Here is a 27,477-nt window from a genome sequence, read left to right on the forward strand (position 1 = left end):
TATGTCACAAGACCAACAAGCACCACCTTTTCTGATGTTGAAATTAGGCTGATTAGACTGTTACCCTTTTGAGGATAATAAGTTTAGAATCTTTATTTCAAGAAAAAGTATGGTAGACCAACAAGCTTGATATAACTTGTCTCTTTTGAGGATAAGTTTTTTTTAAATCAGGAAAAAGTATATGTCACTAGACCAACAAGCACTAGAGGACTTGTCTCTTTTGAGGATAAGTTTTAAAAAAAAAATCAGGAAAGAGTATGTCACTAGTCCAACAAGCACGACAGGACTGTTCTCTTTTTCAGATGCTAGTTGACAAACGTGACGTCCACTGATGTTAAACACCGTAGACATCAATACTTAATGTTTACAATGAGATTATGATAAATACTCAAAAGAACAATTAGAACCAACGTCAATGTACCAAAATCTTTATATTTACACGAACCCTAAGTACCAATGATGCCTTGGATGTAGGACACATCAATACACAGCAAGATGACAAGAAGTATAATACCCTAACATCCTGTCAACACAAATGTTTTAATTAGAAAATAAACAACAAAGTGTGTACTCCCACCGTTTTACAGGAAGTTGATCCAGATGGTACCTCTTCATGTCAAATACTATACTGACGTAAATCATATATAGTTGTATCCAGAAGTCAAGTCAAAATGACAGTATTGTTTGATTCTGATAATTCTATCAAATATGGTAAGTCTCACATTTTTTTACATTTTTTCTATAAATTTACAGTTTACCATGTGTTATTTGAAACACTGGGGGATCAGAAAAAAAAATGTCAGATTAAGCAGGGTGTCGGAATACTCAGGCTTTTTATGCAAGGATATATGCAAATTTTTTTGGACCATGAAAATCTGTCAGTTAAAGCAGGATATTTGAATACTCAGGTGTAGGATTAGGCAGATTGCACGGTATATATACCTATATATTACAGTTTATTGAATTTAACTGTGACCCTTAAATTCAATACAGCTCCACAGATGTTGTAGTTAAAATAATGACTCTCTTGAAATTTCTTAAGAATTTTCTACCCCTTTTTCTGCATAATAATTCAAGAATAAGGCCCAACATAAAATTAAAAAATGCAGAATCTTAAAAACATGTCTTATTCATTATGAAAGGCATGTAATGAAGTCTTTCTTTAATTTTTTAAAGTCTGATTGCCAAATAGTGTGAAATTCCCAATATATAACTTATTTTCTAAATAATTGCAACCAACCATTTTGAACTATAACCATACAAAAGTTAGTTATCTTCAGTTATACATGTTATCAATCCAACACATAAAAACCTTGTGCTGCTATCAGAAAATTAAATGTTTTTTATTTATAAATATTTAACATGTTTTATATGTTTTAAAAAAACAATATGATAGGTGGGTGGAAAATGGTTAGATTTTTTTTGCTTTAAACTGGTGTGGTTTCATTTTTGGCTTGATTTTCTATGTTTTTACGTTTTCGTTTCCTTTCTATAATTTAAATGTAAATATGTTGATCAATATATTAAATAAATTAATAAATAAGTTATACCAGAGCTGTTATTATTTTATCTAATGTAATAATCTTGATTTAACGATTACCAATATCCTGAAATAGGACTTTCATTTTGAGAAGTACAGTAAAAACTTTGTTTCATTCAAAAATTCACAAGAATTGGTATCATGGATGAATTAATTGACAGAGGCAAGTGATATTTATAATTAATAACATAAGCATTATTTAATACAGTTAAACCAATCTTTCGTTACTTTTCTTTATTAAAATAGGCAGGCCAAATAATGTGCATTGGTCTTCCTCAATATGCATCAAATAACTTGCACTAGATGTTTAAATAGCGTAACAGTCGACAAATCATTAATTCAACCAAGAAGTTTTTAGCAGTAACAGGGGTGGATCCAGTCATTTTTAAAAGGGGGTCCCAACCCAGAATAAAATTGGGGAGGTCAATCCCCACAAAAAATAAAGGGGAGAGGGGGCAACAGTACATCCTTTTCAAATGCATTGTCTGTCCAAAAAAAAGGGGGGTTTCCAGGGATCACTTATCGAGTAAAATTTCTTATAAATCTAATATGGAAGTTGAAATCTCTTTGAACTGTAGTGTTAGTTAGTACTAGGATACCAGAAAACTCCACTAAACTCCCAAAAGTGTGAAATGAGGTCAAGGTCATACTTTGTAAAATAATTTTAGTTATTAGATGTTTTAAAGTTTCACATATTTCTTACAATGAGGAATGTGTTCATAGTTTTGTTTCTTCAGCTTAGCCTAGATCTGAACAGAAATTTAAATTTACTTTTTTCATGTGACCTTATTTGGTAGGTTTTTACCTAAAATGGACCTTTTCCAAATTATAAATGTAATTGAATGACATAAATACAGTTCCTTGAAGGATACGTTAGGTCTATAATTGAAATGATGTTAATGAGATTAACTGACCAGCTTATCCATACAGCTATATATATATCAGGTGTTGACAGATAGATAACCAATGTCAGTCACCTTAATGTCAAAGATAGTACAGTGCACTCAAAAAACTCTGGCGTATGGACACATATTTCTCTTATGGTATAAATACCCACTTCTAAGACTGGAGCTGAATTCTTTCCGTAAAGACTTTTTGATGACTGGAACTTTTCTAGATAGTGAAATAAAATTGTGCAAAGAAAAGCCTCTTTACTGAAAGACTTTTTGATGACTTTGGACAAGTCTAAGGTAAAATGAAAACATAAAGGAATATAAAGTTGGAATGAAAGATGCAAATAAAACTGGACATCTAAACTGTACAATGAAATAAATTATCAAAATACAGGTATCGTTTTTATTTATTTAATCACAATTTTATTGATAATACAATCTGTTTATAGGTTAAAGTATGTTTCTTTTCAAATTTAAATCAAGCAAACCATATTGAGGAATGTGATATTGCATATGTATATAAAAGGGAAATAACTCTTTAATAGTACAAATGTTAAGATTGCATTAAAAATCAAATAAACATATGAAGCTTATAGACTAATACTTAAGTTTAAAAATACCTTTAGATATAAAAGTTTTCAACATTTGTTATTTTACTGATTTTTCAAGTAAAAAAATGTAATTTGGACTTTGATATTCAGAAACTGGCAGGGGTGGGGGAAATGCTTTGGTTACTTAAAATTCTCCATTACTATAAAGTGCCAACAGAACTTATTCATCCTTGTTTTCAAAATTCCAATGAGAACATACTTCATATAATTGTATAAATAAACCATTTTTTCTTTTTTTCAAGACGTTTTGGCCATTGGCCTTCTTCAGTTCTTTATTTTTCCTCTAATGTGACCTTATATGGTTTTTACCTAAAAATGGACCTTTTCCAAATTATAAATGTAATTGAATGACATAAATACAAAACAAACAAAAAATTGCGTGATTTCCAAACTTAAACTGACATCACGTACTAAAATTTCATCTTTCGTCCAGATTTAATCAAAACCAGCTGATAAATCATAACAAAATGGGTCAGACTATATGTGTTAAAATATGTGTTAATATACAAAGTCTTAGATATCTGGTCACTGACCAGAATAATAACCTTTAACATAACTGACCAACTGGTAATATGATGTCACAACTTTTATGTTGACAATCAAATATTAAAACAAAGAAAAGAATTATGTTCAAATAAGGCATGATTCAATGTTGTTGTTTTCCTTATTAAAATGATTGCTTGTGATATTTCAATAGGAATGGTGAGAGAAATACAGCAAAGAGTTGAGTTGAAAGCAATCAGTATGGACCTGATGATAAACGTGTCTTGGGCTACTGCCTCTATCTCTATCTTCCTCCTGTATGTAACTGTAGTTTTACACTGGTACAAATCTCACACAGTACAACTGAGAATGAGGGACATTAATGGACTATTGGTTTTAGCAGGCCTAGCTTTCTGTGTGGTCAAATATGGACTGGGATTTCAAGGAAGCCTGGTACTTTTACTTGGGATTATGGTGTCATATCTACAGCTGGCACCAGTTATTCTCCAAGTCAACAATAAGGCTATAATCATAACAGGTAATTTTAAATTTAAAACATTAGGCCAGTTATAACAATTTTTGTTTTGAAATATATACAAGTATGGCCTTGAAAGTTTAGAGTAAAAGTTAGCAAAGTAAACATGTATTATCAATTTATGTAATATGGAAATAATTAGATAAAAAATACCCATAGAGAAGTTGTATATATTTGCTAGAGGTTATGGGCTACCAGAAATTGTATTTCATTTTTGCAATTTTTGTGATAAACTTACCACTTGCATAATTTGTACAAAAAATAAGATCACAAAAATGGATATTTTTTTTTACCATTCTTAATATTATCACTTACTACAGCATATCATAACATCTATGCATCCATCTTTTTGTTCTTTAAGCTGAGGTTATTTATTGTAAGGTACTTTTTTATTCTTTTCAAACTGAGGAATTCTATATCTTCAATTTTTGGAAATTGCTAGTTGACCACTTTGTTTTAATTTGTCATTAGGCTTCTGTCTCAATGGTGTTGACTTTTTGTTAAATTAATTCTATTTAACATATACTTCATTGACTTAGTTTCTTTAAAAATCAATCCTTCAATAATACATTGCATAACTGAATTAAATAAATTTCTCAAAGGCTTTTTTTGCTGATTTTTCATTAGCTTAAGTTATGTAAGTGTTTAATTTTTTTTTAAAAGATATGGACAGAACTATATAAATTTTAAAAGTTTTTTACAAACTAAAGGATGTAGGAGCCCAGGGCAAGAAGTTAGTCCCCCCCTTTCCCATTCAGCAAAACGATTACTTATAAATAAACAAAAGAAAATGAAGGAAACCGACTAACTTCTAGAGTATTTTAAGACTACAGATATGACTGTGTGTGCTTTTTCATGGTTTTTTTTGCTAAATAAGCACTTTTAGAGGTCACTTTGTAAAAATAAGTATCCTGGTAATATTGAAAATAAAATATGAGAATGAAATAAAGGCTACAGTGGTATACCACTGTTCAAAACTCATAAAACGATAGAAAAAAACAAATACGGTTTACTAACTAAAACTGAGGGAAACGCGTTAAATATAAGAGAACAACAACACAACATTAAAATGTAACACACACAGAAACGAACTAAGATGAGTCTGGATACTGACTTATAGACTATTAAAATTATAGACGTGAGTGTGTGAGTGGTTTCTTTGTTGATGTTTGCTTGATATTTTCAGAAGTTTGAATCCCCTCCCCAAACTAATTCAGTCAACTTGTAAGCTAGTATAATATAAACAAAAAAAATTCTCACAAAATTCTATAAATTTGTAATTTGTAAAGCTTAGTCTTTTTACAAAATTCATGAAAAGGTATTCAAGATATGTAACTATAAAGATGCCAAAAAGACAAAATAAATGTATCAACATCGTTGATAAACAATGTTAAAGAAACAAATTTATCAAGGGTATATAGCCTTAAGAGGACATTTGTAAATAAGATTAATTAAAAAACTAAAACCACAGAATTAAAAGGATTTACTTTGAACTTTAAGTGGATCAATGATAAGAAATCTTTACCACAATTGTACCACTGTCACATGACTGTTTTAAGTAAATAAGGAAGTTTCTAACAAGATTCGAAACCGTAGTTGTATACTACACTATAGGTTTAATCCTTTATAAACAATATAATAGATGACGTAGATAATCATTTGACAAACGTCATTACGATCAAGTTTCCTAGAATTAGTCAAATAATTGAAGTTTTGTTAATTCATCCCATTGCTGCAACTACGTTGCAAATTGATATCTTTTACTTCGACCTAAATTACAACACAAATGCTGCAAAGTTTGAAACTATCATTTTTATTAACTACCCGGCATGTATTATTAGGAAAAATTTAAGACATGCAAATAATTGTCACCCAGACCCAAAAACATCAGTAGAGTTAATCCTCTTTTTAAGATCATAACGCATATGTAGGCAGTGAGGGCAGGAGGGCAGTCCCCCCTTTTTTGAGGGAAAAATATAAATAGATATAAATAGTACATATGTATGTAATCCCTGTGAGACTAACAATAATAGTTTATTTCAATGTGTCAAAGCATCGAAATAAAAATTTAAGCAACAAGAAAACTATTAATATCAGCTGTCACCTCAGAAGCTATATATATAGCAAGAATTCACACGTAAACAACATGTAACAAACTTGTGAAATACTTATGGCAAAACAAAACATTTGTACTTTTCAAAGACATTTTATGGAAATTATCTAACAAGTGACTTATACCTCCATAAAATGAAATTTAAATGTTCAGAATAAGTAGGGTTGAACACTTTGCAACCCAACCTGTTTCTTAGGCTCTGGTTATCTATTGAGAAGTCTTATCTATAAACTGTGTTTATGAAGTTCAAATCCAGAAATGTAGGTCAATTTTTTACCATATTCAACAAAATTAGATACTGTAAATCATGAAATTTTCAGGTTTTTATTGATGGGAATAAATGCAACTTCTTCAGTATTGCAGTAATAAGAACTTGCATTCTGATATGTGATACATATCTGTATGAAGTGTTTCATTTAATCGCAATAAATAAACTAGCAATTTTGTTTATTCTTCAAAATTGCAACAAAAACGTATGCAATAATTCTGAATAAATCATTGTTTACTGTATTGAAAAAAAAAATGTTTTATTATAATCATTATCAAAGACTACAACTTCTTAAGATATTACGCTTATATATAAATGTATCTTGGACATACAAGCAAATTCAATTTTAAAATTGTCAATTTTTCAACAATTGGTGTTTTACTCATTTCTGCAAATATTATTTGACCAAATTAAAAGAAAAGAAATTAATCTATATCAGAATTTACATTAACTGTAGTTGGACCAATTTATATGATTTCTGACCCTTATAACTTCATGGCTTAATACATGTTTACCATTATACAATTCCTGTTTAATTTACTATTAATCAAAATTGACTTTTGGGTCAAGAGTTTGTCTAGTACAATATAAGACAGAAATTCTTACTTAGATCTATTGAGATATAGCATCGATTCTACAAAGATATAGTTGTACTGAGTACAATATAATTGAAAAAAGATCATTTTACGAAAGCTCTAGGGATAGAAAAGACATCCTCACCCCACCCCCTTTTTTCCCAAATGCAAGTATAAAATTGAAGTGCATATAATGATTAGATCTGTGCTGAGGTAAAGCACTGGAATGACATTTATAATCTTTCAGATAACTGACATAACTAGTGTGTGTAAACAACAGAACTTTTACATTCAAATTTCTCTCAGACCCCAAAACATGCTGATAGTCTGCTTCTTTTTTGGGGCTTTATAACATGCCTGACACTGAAAAAGGTAGAATGTAAAAAATTGTAAATTTTCATGAGTTGGACATCCAAAAATAATCATTAAAATAGGCGATTTTAAAATATCTTCTAAATTAGGAAATAATTGATATGTTTGTACAGAATGACCTTGAATGGGCGCATGTCAATCCCCATTAATTAATGTGAACAATTATTGTTATGTTTGACTGAACTATAATTGCCAAACTGGTATTTTTTTTAAAGGAAAATTAAGTGTAGATAGCAGATGTGTTGCTCTCTGGAGCCTTTTGCTTTTTTGCTAATGGTTTTCTGTCTCATTTGACATACATACCACACCTCCATTTATTCAAACTTGAAGTAACTTATATATTTTCTTCAAACAATTTCAACTTTCCACTTCCATTTTTTATTATTTTTTCATTGATTAATTTTGTCTTTGGAGATATTATCTGAATATATATATAAAGGAAAATACGGTTCCCTTTTTGCACCTGCTGATGCCGTGAAACATCAGCCAGATTTTAATTATTTAGCTGTACTAAATATCAATGGGTTTCCAAGCACCTGACTTTGAAACAAGAGAAGAACCTCACTTTTATCATTATCTATAATCCAGAACAAAAAGAATGTGATATCCAGATATACTTAACAGATGAAATGATTAACTCATTAATGTTTCATGACTGATTTTGAATCATATATATAAAAATATCTGTATAAGACTTACTGCTGAACTGTACCTGTTTTTATAGTATCAGTTAACTGGTATATAGTTCATATCTATTAAATCTGTTTGACAAAGCAAAGATAGACTTAAAAGTAACTTGATATTTGTGAAAATAGCGTAGCAAGAAAACATGTATATATATAAAGTATTCTTTACTAAACAATATTAAAAGAATGATTTTTTTATATCATTAAACTCATTTGTTGCAGGTTGTGATCGTGGTATTGGCAAAGCTTTAGCCAAATATTTAGATAAGGCAGGATTCAAAGTTTATGCTGGCTGTTTGGAAAATGAAGGGCAAGGAAAACAAGATCTAATGAATTCCTGTTCATCAAGACTTCAAACAATTCAACTTGATGTAAGCGATGAAAGTCAGATAAAAACAGCTGCAGCTTTAGTACAGAAAGAACTTGAAATATCAGGTAAATATAAGTTCAAAAGTTTTTACAGAATGACCTTGAAATGATAGGTTAATACATGTCAAAGGTGGAAAGGTTTGTAAATAATGACCTTGAAATGTCAGGTTAATACATGTCAAAGGTGGAAAGGTTTGTAAATAATGACCTTGAAATGTCAGGTTAATACATGTCAAAGGTGGAAAGGTTTGTAAATAATGACCTTGAAATGTCAGATTAATACATGTCAAAGGTGGAAAGGTTTGTAAATAATGACCTTGAAATGTCAGATTAATACATGTCAAAGGTGGAAAGGTTTGTAAATAATGACCTTGAAATGTCGGGTTAATACATGTCAAAGGTGGAAAGGTTTGTAAATAATGACCTTGAAATGTCAGATTAATACATGTCAAAGGTGGAAAGGTTTGTAAATAATGACCTTGAAATGTCAGATTAATACATGTCCTTAGGTGTGTATAGAATGACCTTGAAATGTCTGTTAATAAATGTCCTTAGGTTTGTACAGAATGACCTTGAAATGTCAGGCAAATACATGTCCTTAGGTTTGTACAGAAAGACCATGAAATGTCAATTGAATACATGTCCTTTGGTATGTTCAGAATGACCTTGAAATGTAAGGTAAATACATGTCCTTATGTTTGTACAGATAAACCTTACATGTCCTAATGTTTGTACATAATGACCTTGAAATGTTAGGTAAATACATGTCCTAATGTTTGTACATAATGACCTTGAAATGTTAGGTAAATACATGTCCTATTGTTTGTACATAATGACCTTAAAAAGTTAACTAAATACATGTCCTTATGTTTGTACAGATAAACCTTACATGTCCTAAGGTTTTTACAGAAGGACCTTGAAATGTTAGGTAAATACATGTCCTAATGTTTGTACATAATGACCTTAAAGAGTTAACTAAATACATGTCCTTATATTTGTACAGAATGACCTTGAAATGTCAAGTAAAAACATGTCCTTGAGATTTACACAGAACGACCTTGAAATGTAAGCTCAATACAATCAAATTCATTGTAAAATAAAACAAAGCCATTCTTGTTTCATTAAAATAATATTATCTTGCAGTTAAAAAAAACCAAACTGATCAATGTATATTTCAATTGTCAGTTAAAACATACATCATTTGAATGGAAAGATGATTTTGAATGAGTAAACGTAGATACAAAGATGAAAAAGATTCAATTTTTTTCCAATACAAAAATTTACTACTGATTCTTTAAATATTTTATATATCAAAGCAATAACTTCATACTGAATTGATAATATCAAGAAAGAAATTCCAAAATATATATCAGAATCATTTTTTTGTTTGTGAGGGTCATATATATCCATATTTATGTTTTTGTGCAGTTCTTACAGACTATTTTTGCTTTTACAACTGTAGACTTTTTATTGTACCAACATTTTTTAATCAAGAAACATAAGTAATTCATAATTTTAAGCGTTTATGAATTATTGATTTTTCAATGTGTAAGCATACATGTAGTCAAGTTTTTTGTAAATGTGGTTTATAAGTGATTAATATCTTATTTCATATATTTTAAGAAGGCCATATAAAAAGAATTTCCTGTTATATATTTATCATACCACTTATATTATATCAAATTTTACTTAAAAATCATTTTCAGGTGATTGATTTTTTAATACATTTACATCAATATAAGGTTTCCTGCATAATCTAAATCTGGGTTAAATTGTTGTCACGAGTTTACTCGTTTATCTACTAAATAAACGTAAATATTTATATCCTTTTACTTCTGTACAACATTAAAAACAAACTTAATCTTGAACTTGTGATAAATTTAAATAACATTGAAAGTTACAAAGTCAAAGTATTTATACTATTATCAAATTGTAAACTGCATAAAGGTTTCTAAACTACTTTATCTTGATGAACTTTAAGGTCATAACCTAAAAGTACTGTTTAAAATATGTTAACAAATTTGAAAATGTCTTTAATGCTTTAGTTCATGAAGTTCTGACAAAAAACTTATATATATATTATAAAGGGCACTTTGCATGGAGGATGAATATAGAAAAAAAACAAGAATGTGTCCATAGTACACAGATGCCCCACTCACACTATCATTTTCTATGTTCAGTGGACCGTGAACATTGGGGTCAAAACTTTAATTTGGAATAAAATTAGAAAAATCATATCATAGGGAACATGTGTACTAAGTTTCAAGTTGATGTAACTTTAACTTCATCAGAAACTACCTTGACCAAAAACTTTAACCTGAACTTCGCACTATCATTTTCTATGTTCAGTGGACCATGAAATTGGGGTAAAACTATAATTTGGCATCAAAATTGGAAAGATCATATCATGGGGAACATGCGTACTAAGTTTCAAGTTGATTTGACTTCAAATTCTTCAAAAAAAACCTTGAACAAAAACTTTCACCTGAAGCAAACGAACGCACAGACGGACAAACGGAGGCACAGACCAGAAAACATAATGCCCCTCTACTATTGTAGGTGGGGCATAAAAAATCATAAAATGACTTATTCAAGAGTGTTTTATTGTTGTTCTTCATGCTAACATTTGCTAGAGGTATTTACTGATGAGCAAAATGGCTAAATAGGTCATTGCTGTTCTTCATTTTAACATTTGCTAGAGACATTCACTGATGAACAAAATGGCTCACAACATACAGCAAAGCCAAGACACCTACATATACCATTGACAACATAGATCTATGTTATCTGATATGCTTAAGTTTTAAGAAATATTCTTAAAGAGATGCAATGTTGTGCAATATGTATTTTTTACCTACAATTTTCTTTAATTATTCTATCAGGTATAAAGTTATAGGGTGTAATCATCAATGCTTGTATTTGTTTATTTTGACAGGAATGAAATTATGGGGTGTAATTAACAATGCTGGTATTTGTTTATTTTAACAGGTATGAAGTTATGGTGTGTAATAATCAATGCTGGTATTTGTTTATTTCTACAGTTATGACGTTAAGGGGTGTTATTTACAATGCTGGTATTTGTTTATATTTACAGGTATGAAATAATAGGTTTTTTATACAATGTGTTTTTTTATCTATTTTGACAGTATTTACAATGCTGGTATTTGTTTATATTTACAGGTATGAAATTATAGTTTTTTATACAATGTGTTTTTTTATCTATTTTGACAGGTATGAAGTTATGGGGTGTAATTAACAATGCTGGTATATGTTTTATTGGTAATGTTGAGATGATGGTAACAGAAGACATTCATAAAATATTAGCTGTGAATTACCTAGGACCAGTGACTGTGTGTAAACACTTCCTACCTCTACTCAGAGAAAGTCAAGGCAGAATTGTCAATGTAGCAAGCAACTGTGGTAAGCATTGATTGATGGTGAAACACAAAAAAAAAAAAATCTGGCTATTTTCTATTATTTCACCAAGAGTTTTCACAAATGATGACAATAACTAAGATAAAAGTGCGGTCAGCCCAATTTTTTTTAATTTGGTCAGAATTAAGGATTTTTTTTATGCCATGCAATTGGCTTTTTGACTGATTGATACAAACTACAATTTGGCAATTTGGTCAATGCTATATTTAATGTCAACACTTGCATTTTAATCTTAGTAATACATGTAATATATCACAGTTATTTAATATTTGATACAAGAAAGTGACTTAAGTTCATTTTTAACTTTACAAAATTGTTTAAAAAATTCCTTTGGTGGTTGTTTTGCATTGCTATCAAATAATTTCATTGCATATTTTCGCCAACAAGAAAAACAAAACTGTCAATGTTTTACTTTTAGGCCTGGCACCTGTACCACTAATGGGACCATACTGTGCTTCTAAGTCGGCACTGGCTACGATGTCAGAAGTATGGAGATATGAATTCAAAATGTGGAAGATAAAAGTCTGTACTATCATTCCTAGTGGATATAAAACAGGTTAAATATAATTATTTCTTATGAAGCAAGAATCTTACAACTAGATATATGTAGGCTAATTATCAACCCAAGTTAGCTATAATCATATTAAATTTCTGTAATTTTATAGGGATTTGTGATATGGACTCATAAAGGAAAATTTTCCATGATCATGATGTTATGGAAAAATACAAACACTTAATTAAATAATATATAACTAACAGGTCTTTATTTAAAATACATTTATGGAAATGTGGTAAGATTACCAATGAGATAGCTATCCACTAGAGCTCAAATAAAGATGATGTAAAATGCATTGTTCTCTGCAATCTATAAACTGCGCAAATGATTAATTGGATAAAGTTCTGTTAATTCTTCAAAATAACCACATGCCCAGTAGCATGGCAGAACGAATTGTTTGTCTACAAATAAAAATTGGGTTAAGGTACATAAGGGATACTGAACTAGATATTTTTTTATTAAGTATGAATTGAAGTATGAACAAAGATAGTCATTTATGATTCTCAAGTAATTCAATAAAAAACTGACAAATAGTATTGCAATTATAAAGAAATTCAATGAATATAAATTAAAACTGCAAACAGGCAATGTAAGTTTGAGATCTACACAATCTCCTATGCCATTTTTTTTCATAAACATTTTTTTTTGAAATTTTTAGGTATTATGGCTTATGACAAGGCTGCAGTGGCAGAAAGGTGGTGGAAAGGGGCAAGTAAATCTGTCAAAGAAAATTACGGCAAAGACTGTTTTTACATTAAACATAAGCTTAAAGGTATATCTAATTCTTTTCCCATTTTCTCTATATAATTTTTTTTTAAATCACACTTTTATTTTCTTATTCATGTTATTCTAAATCAATGTAAGAATGATATAAATTTCTGATACTTTTCCTTCAAATTAAAATTATAAATAAATATATCACAATAAGTCTCAGTACTGTTATCAACTTTCAATTGCACTGACATTTTCTAAGCAATTTAAAATCTCAACTTGTTATTGTCAACATATAAACAATATTTGTTGGTCATGATGACTTTGAACATTGTTGTAGACAATGTCAGAACTAAGAAGATTGTTATGTCAAAGGAGAAAATGCTTGCAATCAAATTATAACTAAAATTGCATATTTCTTCAATTAATCAGTATCACAATATCACTAAAAAACGTTAATTAAATGTTCCAGAATTTGAAACAGTAATTTGATCTACTAAATAAAGAAAAGGAAAACTGTAAAAAAAAAACTCAATAGTCATATTTTCATGTTTTCTCTTTTCAGATCCAGAAGCTTATCTGAACCCAGACTTCACTGAAATTTTAGACAACATAAAATTAGCACTATTGTCAGTCAGTCCAAAGTCTCATTATTACAGTGGATTACTTTCAAGGGCATTGCCGTTCCTCTACCTGCATCTACCATCCTGTATTGGAGACAGAGTCATGTCTATAATGGTAAACTGGTTTGACTTTGTACCAAAAGCTTTATCACCGCAGCCTAAATCATGTCACTGATTAACAGTTGTTTATAAATGACAATAAAATATCAACAGTGCCGTTAAATCAAAACATTGAATGATTGATTGAAGACTGTTTAATCAAAATATTGTAACCTCAGGACAAGAACAATTGGTGCATAAATAATTTATAACAAGAACAGAGCTGTGATAATTGGATAGCCGCACACATGATGTATGGATTTGATGAACAGCTAAAACAGTATTGTTTTAATTGTCTATATATTGTAAGACTGAATTTTATATATTGTAAGACTGAATTTGTTACTATTCAAAATTTTCAAATCATTTAAATTCAAATAATAATTATAATTGATTAAATATCTGTTAAATAATTTTCTCAAATGAATTTAAAAAAGAATCATGTTTCATATCAAACAGATACTTAACTGTTATAGCAATTACAGATGGCGACAAAGGGAGCTTATCAAATTATGAAATTCAAAGAAGTAAAAAAACAATAAGAAACAAGCAAGAACCTTACTTGGTAAAATAAATCATTCCTTATAGTCCAATTTTCAATTTAATAAAGAAAAAAAGAAAATTTGGAGATACACTTCTAGTTTCTAAATCAATTAAATGTTAAGTGTTTGTCTTCAAACTGATTAAGTGAATTATAAACATATTGAGTGCCTTTACACAACCTTCATTCTGAGATGAATATTGTTAATTTTATTTTTTGTTTGTGTTTCAAAATGAAGCTTATTTATTTACAAGCTCTCTATTTTTATATTACACCTCACATGCTATTTTTTTGTCTTTTCAAGATACCTAAATCAAATATATAATTGCAAATGTTCTTTTTATTGTATTTTTATCATATTATTATGGTGGAATATGTAATTTCAAAAGGTCAAATGTAAGAATGGGTACAGAAAGTATAAAACTTCTGGATGATCACTTTGACTGAAAATACATTGTAGACAATTTTATAAGACTTGTACATACAATACACTGAAAAAGTGTCAATCTCTTTACAAAATGATGGTTTGAATTGAATGAGTGATTTATGTAAAATGCAAACAGTTGTCTTGAGTTTGTGCTAGTCAGAATTAGACATACCGGTAATTTATTTATTTAGTCGTTTTTTATTTTGTTAAATATATAATTTATATTATTTGTTGTTATAGTATGTTGAATGTTAAAAATAAAATGTTAAAAAAAAATGATTGTTTGTATTGAAATTACCATTAGAAATGAACTACAGCTATCTATGTGTCTGAACTGTCATACGCAGAAAAAACTTCAATACACAAAAAAGTTTGAAACCCTGACATCTTGAATGAGAAAAATTATAATTTTCTCTAAACAATGTCACCTAGGGGAAATAACAAGAATGTGCAGTACACAGATGCCCAACGCACACTATCATTTTCTATGTTCGGTAAATTAAGGTAAAAACTCACAAATAATTAGAAAAATCATAACATAGGGAACATGTGTACTAAGTTTAAAATTGGTTGTCCTTCAACTTCATCTAAAGCTACCTCGACAAAAAACTTACACCTGAAAAGACCAGACAGATGGTTAAATGAACAGACGTACAGACAGAAAACAACAAAATGCCCTTAGGTGGGGCATAAAAAACACTTTTCAAATTAATAAAACCACATCCATGTGTATCTCCCTTTCAGTAAATTTTCACACATTGAAATTAATTCTACTTACATTCAACCCCTGCCTGTCTTTTAACATGATCTACAAACTTGGTCCTCGATGAGAACAGTCCTCCACAGGTTGGACAAGCTATCACTTTCTCCTGTGTATGACTTCTTAGATGTTCACGTAGTTTATACTTATTTTTAGCAACAGTCTCACACCCTATAATGATAAGAATGAGTCAATCAGTTAGAAAGCCTACAATATTTCTATCGTAAATTGGTTTTACTAAAACTGCATATGTAATAATTAAGACGTCTAAACTGTATGAATTTGTATTGATGACTAAAGTACAAGATAACATCATAAGTACACAACGTTGGATATACAATAATGCCGCGTCACGTTAACGTTCTCTTCTGTGCATGATTTCCAACATTCTCCGGCCCACGAAAAGTGAAAATATAAAACTTGTAAAATAATTTAAAGTCTCTTTGTTAAAATATTAATATGAAATTGACTTTAAAGTCCATCATTAAAATTAAAACTTTTACCACAGTTCTTATAGTACGGTGTCACATTTCGTTCAAGTTCTTTTTTCTGGTAAGTTTCTCCCTGTAATCCAATTCCTGGTATAATTTAAACTGTTTGAACTGAGATTTAGATTTTTCCATTCCTTGTAAATCATCGTAAAAGTGTGTGTGGTGGTTTGTGTCTCTTGTCCACATTAAAGCTGATTTGTTTGTTCCATTTTCTGTCAACAGACCATTGTTTCTTTGTTTTGTTCTTGAAGTGTCCACAATTGTTGAAATAAGTTCAGTGTTAATAGTATTCTCTGTTTTCTCCTCGGTAGTGTGTATCTCTTCTGTTACATTGATTGAACTGGTTCTTTTGAGTGGTCCTGAAAGTAGGTATCCTAGTTTGGACTTTACTGCTGTTGGTCCCTCCCCCCTAATAATATCATCCTCGAAAATATCCCAGTATTGGTCAGCTCCAACAAGCAGTCCAATTTCAAATGATGTATCCTCAGTTACGGCGTGTTCTAATGTTAAGTTTTGCAAATACGGTAACTTTCTTGCAGTTTCAATGTAAGCCTTGAATGGTGCGGCGATTTTAGGTTCAATTAAGACATCTACTGAAATATGGTCGCCATGAATAGTTTGGGAAGACATCAAAAGTTCAATGAAGGATAAAAAACTTAATTCACATAGTTTTTTCACTGACCCCCACACCCCCCCCCCCCTCTTAACCTAATTTGGGAAAAATTGATTGACCAATAGGGATATATGTAAAATCGATTTTAGATTAACACAACTTGCAGCAATGTTGACCCCCCACCCCCAAACTATTTGATTTAAGTTTCTTATCCTACATCGATCTTTTGATGTCGTCCCTTACTGTTGCTGTGTTTAGCTGTTCAATAGAGTTGTTCTCATTATCGTCTCCAAATCTAGATAGCATAATTGCTTCACTTCCTATGGGTTTTAACTCCAATTTCTCTCCTAAATGTCTTGTTATAAATGACCTTGTGGCGCCTTCGTCAAAAAGGATCTTTGCATCAGTCGTTTGTTTTCTGTAGCTTAGCGGTGCAATTGCGGTCTTTAACAAGACATTTGGGCAATCACGGTCTAGAGATGAATATAAAACTGTTGTCTCAGCTTCCTCCGCGTTGTGTGTTCGTACTGTCAGGGTTGGCAAAGTATTACCCGCCCGGGAATTCCTACTTGTAGTTGCAGTTTCTTTATCATAGTCGTTGTTGCATAGGCTTGTGTGGTGACGTCTATCACATTTCTTGCAGTTGGATATACAATAATGCCACGTTACGTTAACGTTCTCTTCTGTGTGTGATTTCCAACAATTTCTAATATTGAGACTGAGAAAGATATGATATATATAATGCGGTTGTATTAATTATGACGTAAAAGAATAAAAGTGAAAGTGAAAATGTAAAATAGTGTTCATAATGTAGCAAGAATAAAAGTTAAGTTGCTAGTGGTAATATTGTAGAAATGATGGAAGTGGCTCATAAAATGTCAGTTCATTTCCAAATTGGACAACACCCCATTGGCCATCCCGTACCAATTCAACTGGCTTTGCTCCGAGGGAGGTACTGCTTCCATTGAATTAGTAAAAGGTGAAGTGTATGATCGCCGCAATTCTTGGAATTGTAAATCTTGGTAGATATGTTCGAGGTATTGTAGGTGGTTCTGGCTGCGGATGAACAGTCAGAAGAATGACTAGACAGGTACATGAGATACAACTAGAGGCTCTAAAGAGCTACACATGTTGCTGACCTTGGTCTTTATGAGTATATACATATTCAACAAAGGACACGCTTCAAAATCATGAAAATTATAAACAGGAATAGAATTTATGCAAAAAAAATCTTTTTTTGTTGTTGTTGTTGATCCATTTGTCTGGCTAGTTTCTATTTATCTTCTTGAGCTTTTGCTCAAAACACAAAAGGGGGTAAAAAAATCCTCATTAACAGCAATCACTCCTATAATATATTGACACTCTACTAACTGTACTATCAGCAAAATTTACTTGTTAGTAGATCTTGTCTTTTTTATCATTTTAGCTTATTTATTTAAGTTTCTATCTATTTGCAGATTTGAAGATCTTGTCTGGATAATCCTTTTTGCATCTCTATCTAGCATGAATATAGAATACACAAAAAAATAAAAATAAAAAAAAAATAAAAATATAAAGAATTGTCATCAAAGGGCAATAACTCTAATTGGGATTCAACTAACATTTTAACCAGGAAGAACTTGCCTTGCTGATATAGTTTTTGCAATTCCAATTTTCTCTCTTTCTATAATAGTTTCTTAAAATAAAAAGCAGAAACTTATCAAAGAAAAATGGTAAAACTTGGCATATAAAGGTGATAACTTCTATAAGAAATCAACTGACATTTTTGACATCATGAACAATTGGTAGAGCATAGCATTCTAAACATCTAATAGTTATCAAAAGTACCAGGATTACAATTTTATACCCCAGACACGCGTTTCGTCTACATAAGACTCATCAGTGACGCTCATATCAAAAAAGTTAAAAAGCCAAATAAATACAAAGTTGAAGAGCATTGAGGACCCAAAATTCCAAAAAGTTGTGCCAAATACGGCTAAGGTAATCTACTCCTGGGGTAAGAAAATCCTTAGTTTTTCGAAAAATTCTCAGTTTTGTAAACAGAAAATTTATAAAAATGACCATATAATTGATATTCATGCCAACACCGAAGTGCTGACTACTGGGCTGGTGATACCCTCGGGGACGAAACGTCCACCAGCAGTGGCATCGACCCAGTGGTGTAAATAGTTATCAAAAGTACCAGGATTACAATTTTATACGCCAGACGCGCGTTTCGTCTACATAAGACTCATCAGTGACGCTCATATCTAAGCCATGCCAATTTTTCTCTATATACATGTATGGCGATTATCGACATTATAGTAGACAAAAGTGACATTCTACCACTATGATCAATTTTTAGCCATGTTGCTCATCTTGATCAGCAGGTGGGTCATGAAAAAAAGGTTTTAAAACTAGATACCCAAATTATGATTCTGGTCAAGTTTCAAAGTAGTTTCAGAGAAGATTTTTGTAACTTTAAAATAAACAGATGACAACAGACACAAAGTGATGAGAAAACCTCACTTGGTCTATTGGGCCAAATGAGCTAAAATTTAAAGTAATAGTAATATAGCGCATACTTTTAGAGTGGAGTATAATATATATAATGTGTAATAATGTTTTGTAAAATGTAACCATTACCTTCCCATTCACACCTCGCTCCGTGTTCCAAATTATTTCCCTCAGGAAATGTCTCTGAATGGTTATCTACATGGCGGTAAAATATCTCTGGATTGTCAATTATCGTCTAAAATTAAATGTAGGAAAAATGAAAGTTGTATTTTAGTTCTACCCTTCTCATGGTAAATATAAGCAATTAATTTCATGTGAACTTCTCCCAGTGGGACTTTAGATTTGAATCTGAGTAGATAATTTTGTTTACAATAATATTGTGCCCTTTGCTAAATTGAAAATAATAACAAGAATATTCCTTTAAAAGATAATAAGGAGTTGTTGTTGCTGATCAGACTATATTTTTATGTGTGTGTATTTCTTGTATTTCTCCCTCAGGCAAAGTTGGCCTTAGATGGAATAGGCTATTTTCAAGGTCTTTTTTAGTTTATATTGCTCTTCAATTGTTTCAGTTATACTCATACTTGACTTTCAAATATTTGGCAATGAGCGTTCTTGATGAAGGTAAGTAAATCAAGAAAAGCGCTTAGGATGCATACATTTATAACTGTTTTTATTTTGTACCTCACCTCACACATATTCCAGCCACACTGGAGTCTTTCTGGTAACTCTGGTATCAAGTTACGACTTTGATTCTCTAACAAACATCCCCTTAAACCCATCTTACGTATCATCTGCTCTCCTATATTCTTAATTTTGACATGAAAACAATGGAAGTAGGCATGACGAAGAAAATCTGTTCTACGTCCCTGGACCATTGTGTTACATTCTCTCCACTCACATGGGAACTCTCCATCTGAAATATAAACAACAGTCTCCTATATCAAATATAAATGATACCATGCATATAAAGAAGGTTGGTACCTATTCATACATTTAAATCTGTTGCATTTGTTAGCACTTGTATTAAGTCAGAAAGTTGATGTTCAGTACTTAATGTTTGTTGATGTGGTTCATAAGAGTTTCTTGTTTTTTTATATAGATTAGACAGTTGGGGTTCTTGTTTGAATGGTTTTACACATGTCATTTTTGGGGCCATTAACAGCTTGCTGTTCGGTGTGAGCCAAGGGTCTGTTATGAAGACATATTTTGACCTATAATTGTTTACTTTTACAAATTGTGACTTGGATGAGAGAGTTGTCTCATTAGAACTCATACCACATTTTCCTTTATATACATATACCTAAAGGATCATCCAGAAGGCGCATATATATTACAAAGCACTAGACATATTCACATAAAAAAGAAACACGGCAATGCATAAAGCTTAAGTTTCATTTTAATATGAGTGTCCTACAGAAAATATAATTATCTTAGAAAATGAGCCAAATGTTGACAATTTAAGGTAGTTCTGTTGTACAACAAACATCCCTTGTATCTTTGACCATTTCCATCATATATTTTTGGTTTTAGAATTGACTTTAATCTATCATGTTAATTACTTATGTCATCAATATCATCTTGTCTCCATTTACTCTCTAAGATCAAGATATTTCTCAATATCAATTGTATCATCATGATCATGATGATAATGAGTCTAAATGGAGAGAATTCAAGCAACAATAAGTCACCATACAGCCTTCAACAAAGAGAAAAATTCATACCATATAACTAGTGAACTACAAAAGCCCACGCATGACAAAAGGTGATACAAATAAAAACTAGAGGCTCTAAAGAGCCTGTGTCGCTCACCTTGGTCTATGTGAATATTAAACAAAGGACGCAGCTTGATTCATGACAAAATTGTGTTTTGGTGATGGTGATGTGTTTGTACATCTTAATTTACTGAACATTCTAGCTGCTTACAATTATCTCTATCTATAATTAACTTGGCCCAGTAGTTTCAGAGGAGAAGATTTTTGTAAAACATTACTAAGTTTACGAAAAATGGTTAAAAATTGACTATAAAGGGCAATAACTCCTAAATGGGTCAACTGACCATTTCGGTCATATTGACTTATTTGTAACTCTTACTTTGCTGAACAATATTGCTGTCTACAGTTTATCTCTATCTATAATAATATTCAAGATAATAACCAAAAACAGCAAAATTTCCTTAAAATTACTAATTCAGGGGCAGCAACCCAACAATGAGTTGTCCGATTCATCTGAAAATTTCAGGGCAGATAGATCTTGACCTGATGCACAATTTAACACCATGTCAGATTTGCTCTAAATGCTTTGGTTTTTGAGTTATAAGCCAAAAACTGCATTTTTCCCCTATGTTCTATTTTTAGCTGTGGCAGCCATCTTGGTTGGTTAGCAGTCACGAAAAACATTTTTTAACCTAAATACCTCAATGATAGTTGTGGCCAAGTTTGGTTAAATTTGGCCCAGTTGTTTCAGAGAAGATTTTTGTAAAAGATTACTAAGATTTACGAAAAATGGTTAAAAATTTACTATAAAGGGCAATAACTCCTAAACTGGTCAACTGACCATATCGGTCATGTTGACTTATTTGTAAATCTTACATTGCTGAACATTATTGCTGTTTACAGTTTATCTCTATCTATAATAATATTCAAGATAATAACCAAAAACAGTACAATTTCCTTAAAATTACCAAATGAGGGGCAGCAACCCAACAATGGGTTGTCGGATTCATCTGAAAATTTAGGGCAGATAGATCTTTACCTGATGAACAATTTAACACCTGTCAGATTTGCTCTAAATGCTTTGGTTTTTGAGTTATAAGCCAATAACTGCATTTTACCCCTATGTTCTATTTTTAGCCATGGCGGCCATCTTGGTTGGTTGGTTGGGCGGGTCACCGGACACAATTTTTAAACTAGATACCCCAATGATGATTGTGGCCAAGTTTGGTTTAATTTGGCCCAGCAGTTTCAGAGGAGAAGATTTTTGTAAAACATAACTAAGATTTACAAAAAATGGTAAATAAATTACTATAAAGGGCAATAACTCCTAAACGGGTCAACTGACCATTTCGGTCATGTTGACTTATTTGTAAATCTTACTTTGCTGAACATTATTGCTGTTTACAGTTTATTTCTATCTATAATAATATTCAAGATAATAACCAAAAAACAGCAAAATTTCCTTAAAATTACTAATTCAGGGGCAGCAACCCAACAATGGGTTGTCCAATTCATCTGAAAATTTCAGGGCAGATAGATCTTGACCTGATTAACAATTTTACCCCATGTCAGATTTGCCCTAAATGCTTTGGTTTTTGAGTTATAAGCCAAAAACTGCATTTTACCCCTATGTTCTATTTTTAGCCATGGTGGCCATCTTGGTTGGTTGGGCGGGTCACCGGACACAATTTTTAAACTAGATACCCCAATGATGATTGTGGCCAAGTTTGGTTTAATTTGGCCCAGCAGTTTCAAAGGAGAAGATTTTTGTAAAAGTTAACGACGCCGGACGCCAAGTGATGAGAAGAGCTCACTTGGCCCTTCGGGCCAGGTGAGCTAAAAACAATGCCAGTTGTCATGATTGTAGTTTGTTTAGTATGAAATCACTGATTTAGATATGCAAGTTTTTACCCCATTAACAATGAAAATACAATGACATGTAGGTCAATATGAAACTTAAACAAAATAACCTCTAGTATTATCTGAAAAGGGTTTATATTGCTATTTCTTTTAGACTTCATTCAGTTATTCAGTGTTGTATTTGAGTACCCTACTTTTTGATACATTTGTATCTTTGATGATAAGACTTAACTATTGTAGGTATATTATCTAAATCTGGGGGGGGGGGGGGGGGGTGGCTTTGACTCCAGCATATTTTTTATATTTTTTGTGTTTTCTGTGTAATGTTTTGAAAATAAATGTTTGCATCATAAATGTTTTCTGACTTGAGATTCTTGACAGCATTTTTGGTTGTTTTTCTTTGACTTGAGGTTCTCAACTGCCTTTTTGGTGGTTTTTTTTCAAATGGCAAATCTTCTGAAAAAAAAAATGTAATAGGAATATAAGTTTATTTAAGTGTTACAAAGGTGAGCTACCTGTATTAGGATCATCCCTTCCGACTTCATAATGATGTCCTATAAGATGTTGACTCATGTGGGATAAGAATTCCTCCATATTATTAAACTGATGAGAGCATTCTCCCCACTCACACAGTAACATCAGTTCAGACATTAAAATCTTTGTCTCTTTGGTATTAGGTTTGGGTGGCATTTTCTTCTATTTATTCTGTAATGAAAAAAAAGAAAATGGCTTTGAAGGTGAAGTACATGTAACCTGTTTCTGCACATCTTGCATGGTTTATATTTTTTGTTTAATATCATAGCTTGGTACAGGTGCATTCATATGACCTTGAAGTTCTACTACTTGATTACATATGGTTACAATAAAACTACCCAAGTTTGTCAGGAGTGTAACAATCGAGTTAAGATGTTATTTTTTAGAAACACTGTAGTCATACTTGTTGTTTGTTCTTGAATTTTCCGTGAACAGTATCTGCTGCAAGGCATTTACTATTTTGTCAAAACTATGAAGGTACCAGTCTTGTATTACAACTCCAGTTTCCAGTGCATGTCAAAACATGGAGAGAAACAAAATAGTCCATTTTTTTCTGATTTTTTTTCAGAACTCAATTTTTCAGTTTGATTTATAGGATTGTGCTGAATTGAAACATATATATATATATATATAAAAAGCAAATTTACAGATCTAACATTGTTGGGTTGATGTTTAGACGAGTTGTATATACATTATGTACACAGCCATGTATCACCATCATTGATGGCGATCCGATGGACACATCTGTTGTAGGGTTGTCACTGACTCAGACGTACTTATGAATATAATTATTTTCTGTGACTGTATCTTACATTAATTTGTAGGATCCTTTACTATAGATAATTTAGCTGATCTGTAACAATAACATCTTCATGCCTTATATATCATGTACTGTAGTACGCCGCTAGATTAAAACTGACGAGGAAAGGTAACATATGCCCACCGAAAGCTCTTTTTTTGAGAGCCCAGGTGGTCGTGTGGTCTAGCGGGACGGCTGCAGTGCAGGCGATTTGGTGTCACGATATCACAGTAGCATGGGTTCGAATCCCGGCGAGGGAAGAACCAAAAATTTGCGAAAGCAAATTTACAGATCTAACATTGTTGGGTTGATGTTTAGACGAGTTATATATATATATATATATATACTAAATTACAATTTCACATTAGTACAAATGTAGTACATACATGATATGAACATGTATTTTTTTTCAATGTAGCTTTTTAATTTATTTATTTTCAAAGATCAGCTGTTTTGCATATAAGCCTATTGAGCAGTCTATTACAAGACTGCAACCTGGAGAGGCTAGACAGAAACTTATACATGAGATATTATTTAGCACAGGATCATAAAATATTGATTTAGAACTTTTATTGTCAATAGAAAATAAAGACAACTACTCTGTCTCTAATGAAACACTAATGAGAATTACACCGTTTTGATTAAAAACAGTCTTGTTATTTTTTAATTTTTCTTGCAGTCTGTGACGTTAAGCGGTATCCCAAAGCTCGTGTCTAGTTTTAATAAGCTCGGACTAGTTAATGTACACTGCTGATAGTCTGACCGGTCAAGTGCATATCTTTGTGCACTTTTTCAATCGTTACCATAAGTTAACGCAGAATTCCACTCAACACCATCGATATTAATAAACTGATACTCTTTTCCTTGCAAAAACATAAACCAGTTTTGACGGTCTCCCTAATAACTGATTGTTCAAAATAAAAAAAAATTGAAAACGTTCAGTACATGTACCACATGTTTTGAAAATGTCAAATTTTGGAAGTTATTGATTCATTTATGTTGTATAGACTGAATAAAATATAATCATAACAGAAATTAAAAAAAAACATTGAACATTTTGGCGTCCGAAGATATTAATTCGTAATTGCCCGCTTGACATCTTGTGTATTTTTAGAAGATTGGTTATTAGGACAACTCCAGTGACTGGTTACCGTTAATTTATGAAGAAGTGGAACCAGTTTTGTTTTCAATTAAAGGGTGTACACATAATTTTGGTCACAAACATCCTTTAATATACATGGCTTCACTGTCGGAAAGTGCGAGACCATGAAAGGCACCAAAAAGGCCATCTCGCAAGTCAGACCAAGATACTGAGGCTAAAAAAATGAGGATAAACAGGTCTGAGGATTCAAAACTCACTGGACGGACGGTCGTCCCTGACCCTGGCTCCTAGGATCATCTAGTTATGTTTTGTAGCTACTGCAAGGAGCAGGGAAAAGGATGCAAATTTGTATCTGTATTTGAATTTGAACAGGAGTTGTTCAGCAAATTGAAAAATAATATGAAAAATTATGAAGAATAAAATTTTATATAAATGATTGATTTTCTTCTTTTCTTGGTTTGCATCAGAAAGGATGATCTCTTTAACTTCCAAATTCAAATTTGAATGAGAAATTAATTTACACCAAATGTGATGGCAAGGGGTTTATACATGTATCTACATGTATACATTTATTTTACATGTATGTCTTAAATTCAAAGAAAAGAGTGTTAAACAGTCTTGTCAACATTTTTGGGAAGGTTTTTTTTAAGGAAAGTAGATTTTTTTTTTATTATATTGAGAAAAAAATCTATATTTTTAAAAAGTTATATACACTTCTAGATACAAAAATGTAACCTCAGAATGCAGGATTTTACATCTAATATTTCAAAATTTTCTTGGGGGACCATGCCCCCAAACCACCCTAGCTGGTTCACATCACTTCGTGATCCTCACTGGTGATACAGAATTTATTTTGTCCAGTACATATAATTTTGGGCTAGTATTTTTTTTATAACTAGCTCATAGGGCTAGTGCTTCAAATAGTTTTTGGCACAGACTGTTCTTGTTGTTTGCCATGTTTGCTAAACATGCTAAATGTATGTTTTTAAATTTTTGTCTATATAATATGGTAAGTACAGTTGCCACCTATAAGTATATATTTAAAGTACATGTGAGTTTAACAGAGTGAAATTTGTACTTGTGAGACTTTTATATTTACATGGGAGACAATCCAGTGTCAACAGAGACACCTACAGAATACACCTTATCGCTAATCCCGGCTGACCGGGCCACTTGAATTTTTGAAGCATACAATAATAAATTTTCCATTGTGGCGTCAGATATTTTGTTTTATGACGTCAAAATTTTGCAGAAACCTGTGTGATATCCAGCAATGGCAGACAAATAGTGATAAGGTGTATAAAGTCAGATAAAAGAACTAGGGAACATATGGCCCTTTATGTTATTGTAAAACCCAAACATTAAAGTGCCATGAGCACTTCTCTGTTTAATATCACCACTTCTCTATATCACACCCCATCGGCATTAGTTTCCCCCAAAAAAGTAACTTCTGTCCTGATGTCATGTGGTGTACAAATGGTGTATCAACTATTTGGACTATGGTACAAGAAAAACTGATAGTGAACCTCATGAAGTAGATGATATTGAAATAAACTTCACTTTACTTAAAATTCGTTCATCTGCCAATGCATACACCATTTAAACAAAAACACAAAATTATGATTTTTTTTGTTATGTTGACACATTTTTAGTGTAAAATAGTAACAAACAACTTTGACTAAAATTAAAGTCCATACGTTTTCTAGAAAACCGTTGAAAAACAAATGACTTGTCGCGACATTTAATGTTTTTCTATACTGTTCAGTGGGTGTAAAAATCTATTCAATATTGTCGCCTGCAGTCTGCATTTTTCCAGAATCGGCGGTCGACTGTTTTTGTAATTTTCAACGATCAACGAGCTATAATATTACAAAATTCGTAAACCAGTTGTAAAAATAAATTAAAAACGTTCTCGGTCACATTCGCGTACCAATTACGTTATTAATTTATGGGTTTAAAAAAAAAGAAGACAATAGTCAAAAATACAGAATGAAGGGAGAATAGGAAATACAGTAAAATATGCAAAAGAAAAAAGAAGGAGAAATATGGAGAATAGAGAATAACATCCAAAATCAATAAAAATAGAGAAAAATGGTATAAAAATAACAGATCTAGACATGACAGAATTAAAACCGTCCGAAATACAGTATTACTGTCAATTTTTTTGTGGATCATATACTAAATAAGATTGTTTGGAAAATTACAATCGTAAGTTTTAAAAAATATATTGTATTGTATTATTGTATTGTATTGTATTATTGTATTGTATT

General features: G+C 31.3%; 2 protein-coding genes across 4 annotated transcripts in view; one reads left to right on the forward strand and one right to left on the reverse strand.

Moving 5' to 3' along the window:
• LOC134721059 (histone H4 transcription factor-like) overlaps positions 1–27,064 on the reverse strand; it is a 43,555-nt gene extending 16,491 nt beyond the window's left edge. The window contains exons 1-5 of the mRNA XM_063583767.1: positions 26,905–27,064; positions 23,288–23,477; positions 19,887–20,113; positions 19,327–19,432; positions 15,616–15,768 (exon numbers count right to left, since the gene is read on the reverse strand). Coding sequence (XP_063439837.1) covers positions 15,616–15,768; positions 19,327–19,432; positions 19,887–20,113; positions 23,288–23,462 — 661 coding nt within the window. The 5' untranslated portion in view covers positions 23,463–23,477; positions 26,905–27,064. The remainder of the gene's footprint in view (positions 1–15,615; positions 15,769–19,326; positions 19,433–19,886; positions 20,114–23,287; positions 23,478–26,904) is intronic.
• Positions 381–14,182, forward strand: LOC134721058 (estradiol 17-beta-dehydrogenase 2-like). Of its 3 annotated transcripts, none has more exons than XM_063583764.1 (7): positions 381–711; positions 3,742–4,065; positions 8,299–8,511; positions 11,677–11,865; positions 12,299–12,436; positions 13,095–13,208; positions 13,713–14,182. In XM_063583764.1, exons 1-7 carry the CDS (start codon positions 672–674, stop codon positions 13,943–13,945), a joined length of 1,251 nt encoding a protein of 416 aa, XP_063439834.1. In that variant the 5' UTR covers positions 381–671; the 3' UTR covers positions 13,946–14,182. The 3 variants fall into 3 exon arrangements, with proteins under 3 accessions (XP_063439834.1, XP_063439835.1, XP_063439836.1); XM_063583765.1 differs by lacking the exon at positions 381–711 and adding an exon at positions 2,470–2,730; XM_063583766.1 differs by lacking the exon at positions 381–711 and adding an exon at positions 2,713–2,827.
• Positions 27,065–27,477: the final 413 nt, after the last annotated feature.

The sequence above is a fragment of the Mytilus trossulus genome, chromosome 6, assembly GCF_036588685.1.
Source record: "Mytilus trossulus isolate FHL-02 chromosome 6, PNRI_Mtr1.1.1.hap1, whole genome shotgun sequence".
Taxonomy (NCBI): Eukaryota; Metazoa; Mollusca; class Bivalvia; order Mytilida; family Mytilidae; genus Mytilus; species Mytilus trossulus.

Bases quoted from the DNA above. Each gene is read 5' to 3' on its own strand.
- LOC134721058 (XM_063583764.1), top strand. From the start codon at position 672: ATGACAGTATTGTTTGATTCTGATAATTCTATCAAATATG. The intron at 8,512-11,676 runs GTAAATATAAGT...CTATTTTGACAG, and splicing joins GAAAGAACTTGAAATATCAG to GTATGAAGTTATGGGGTGTA. The intron at 11,866-12,298 runs GTAAGCATTGAT...TTTTACTTTTAG, and splicing joins CAATGTAGCAAGCAACTGTG to GCCTGGCACCTGTACCACTA.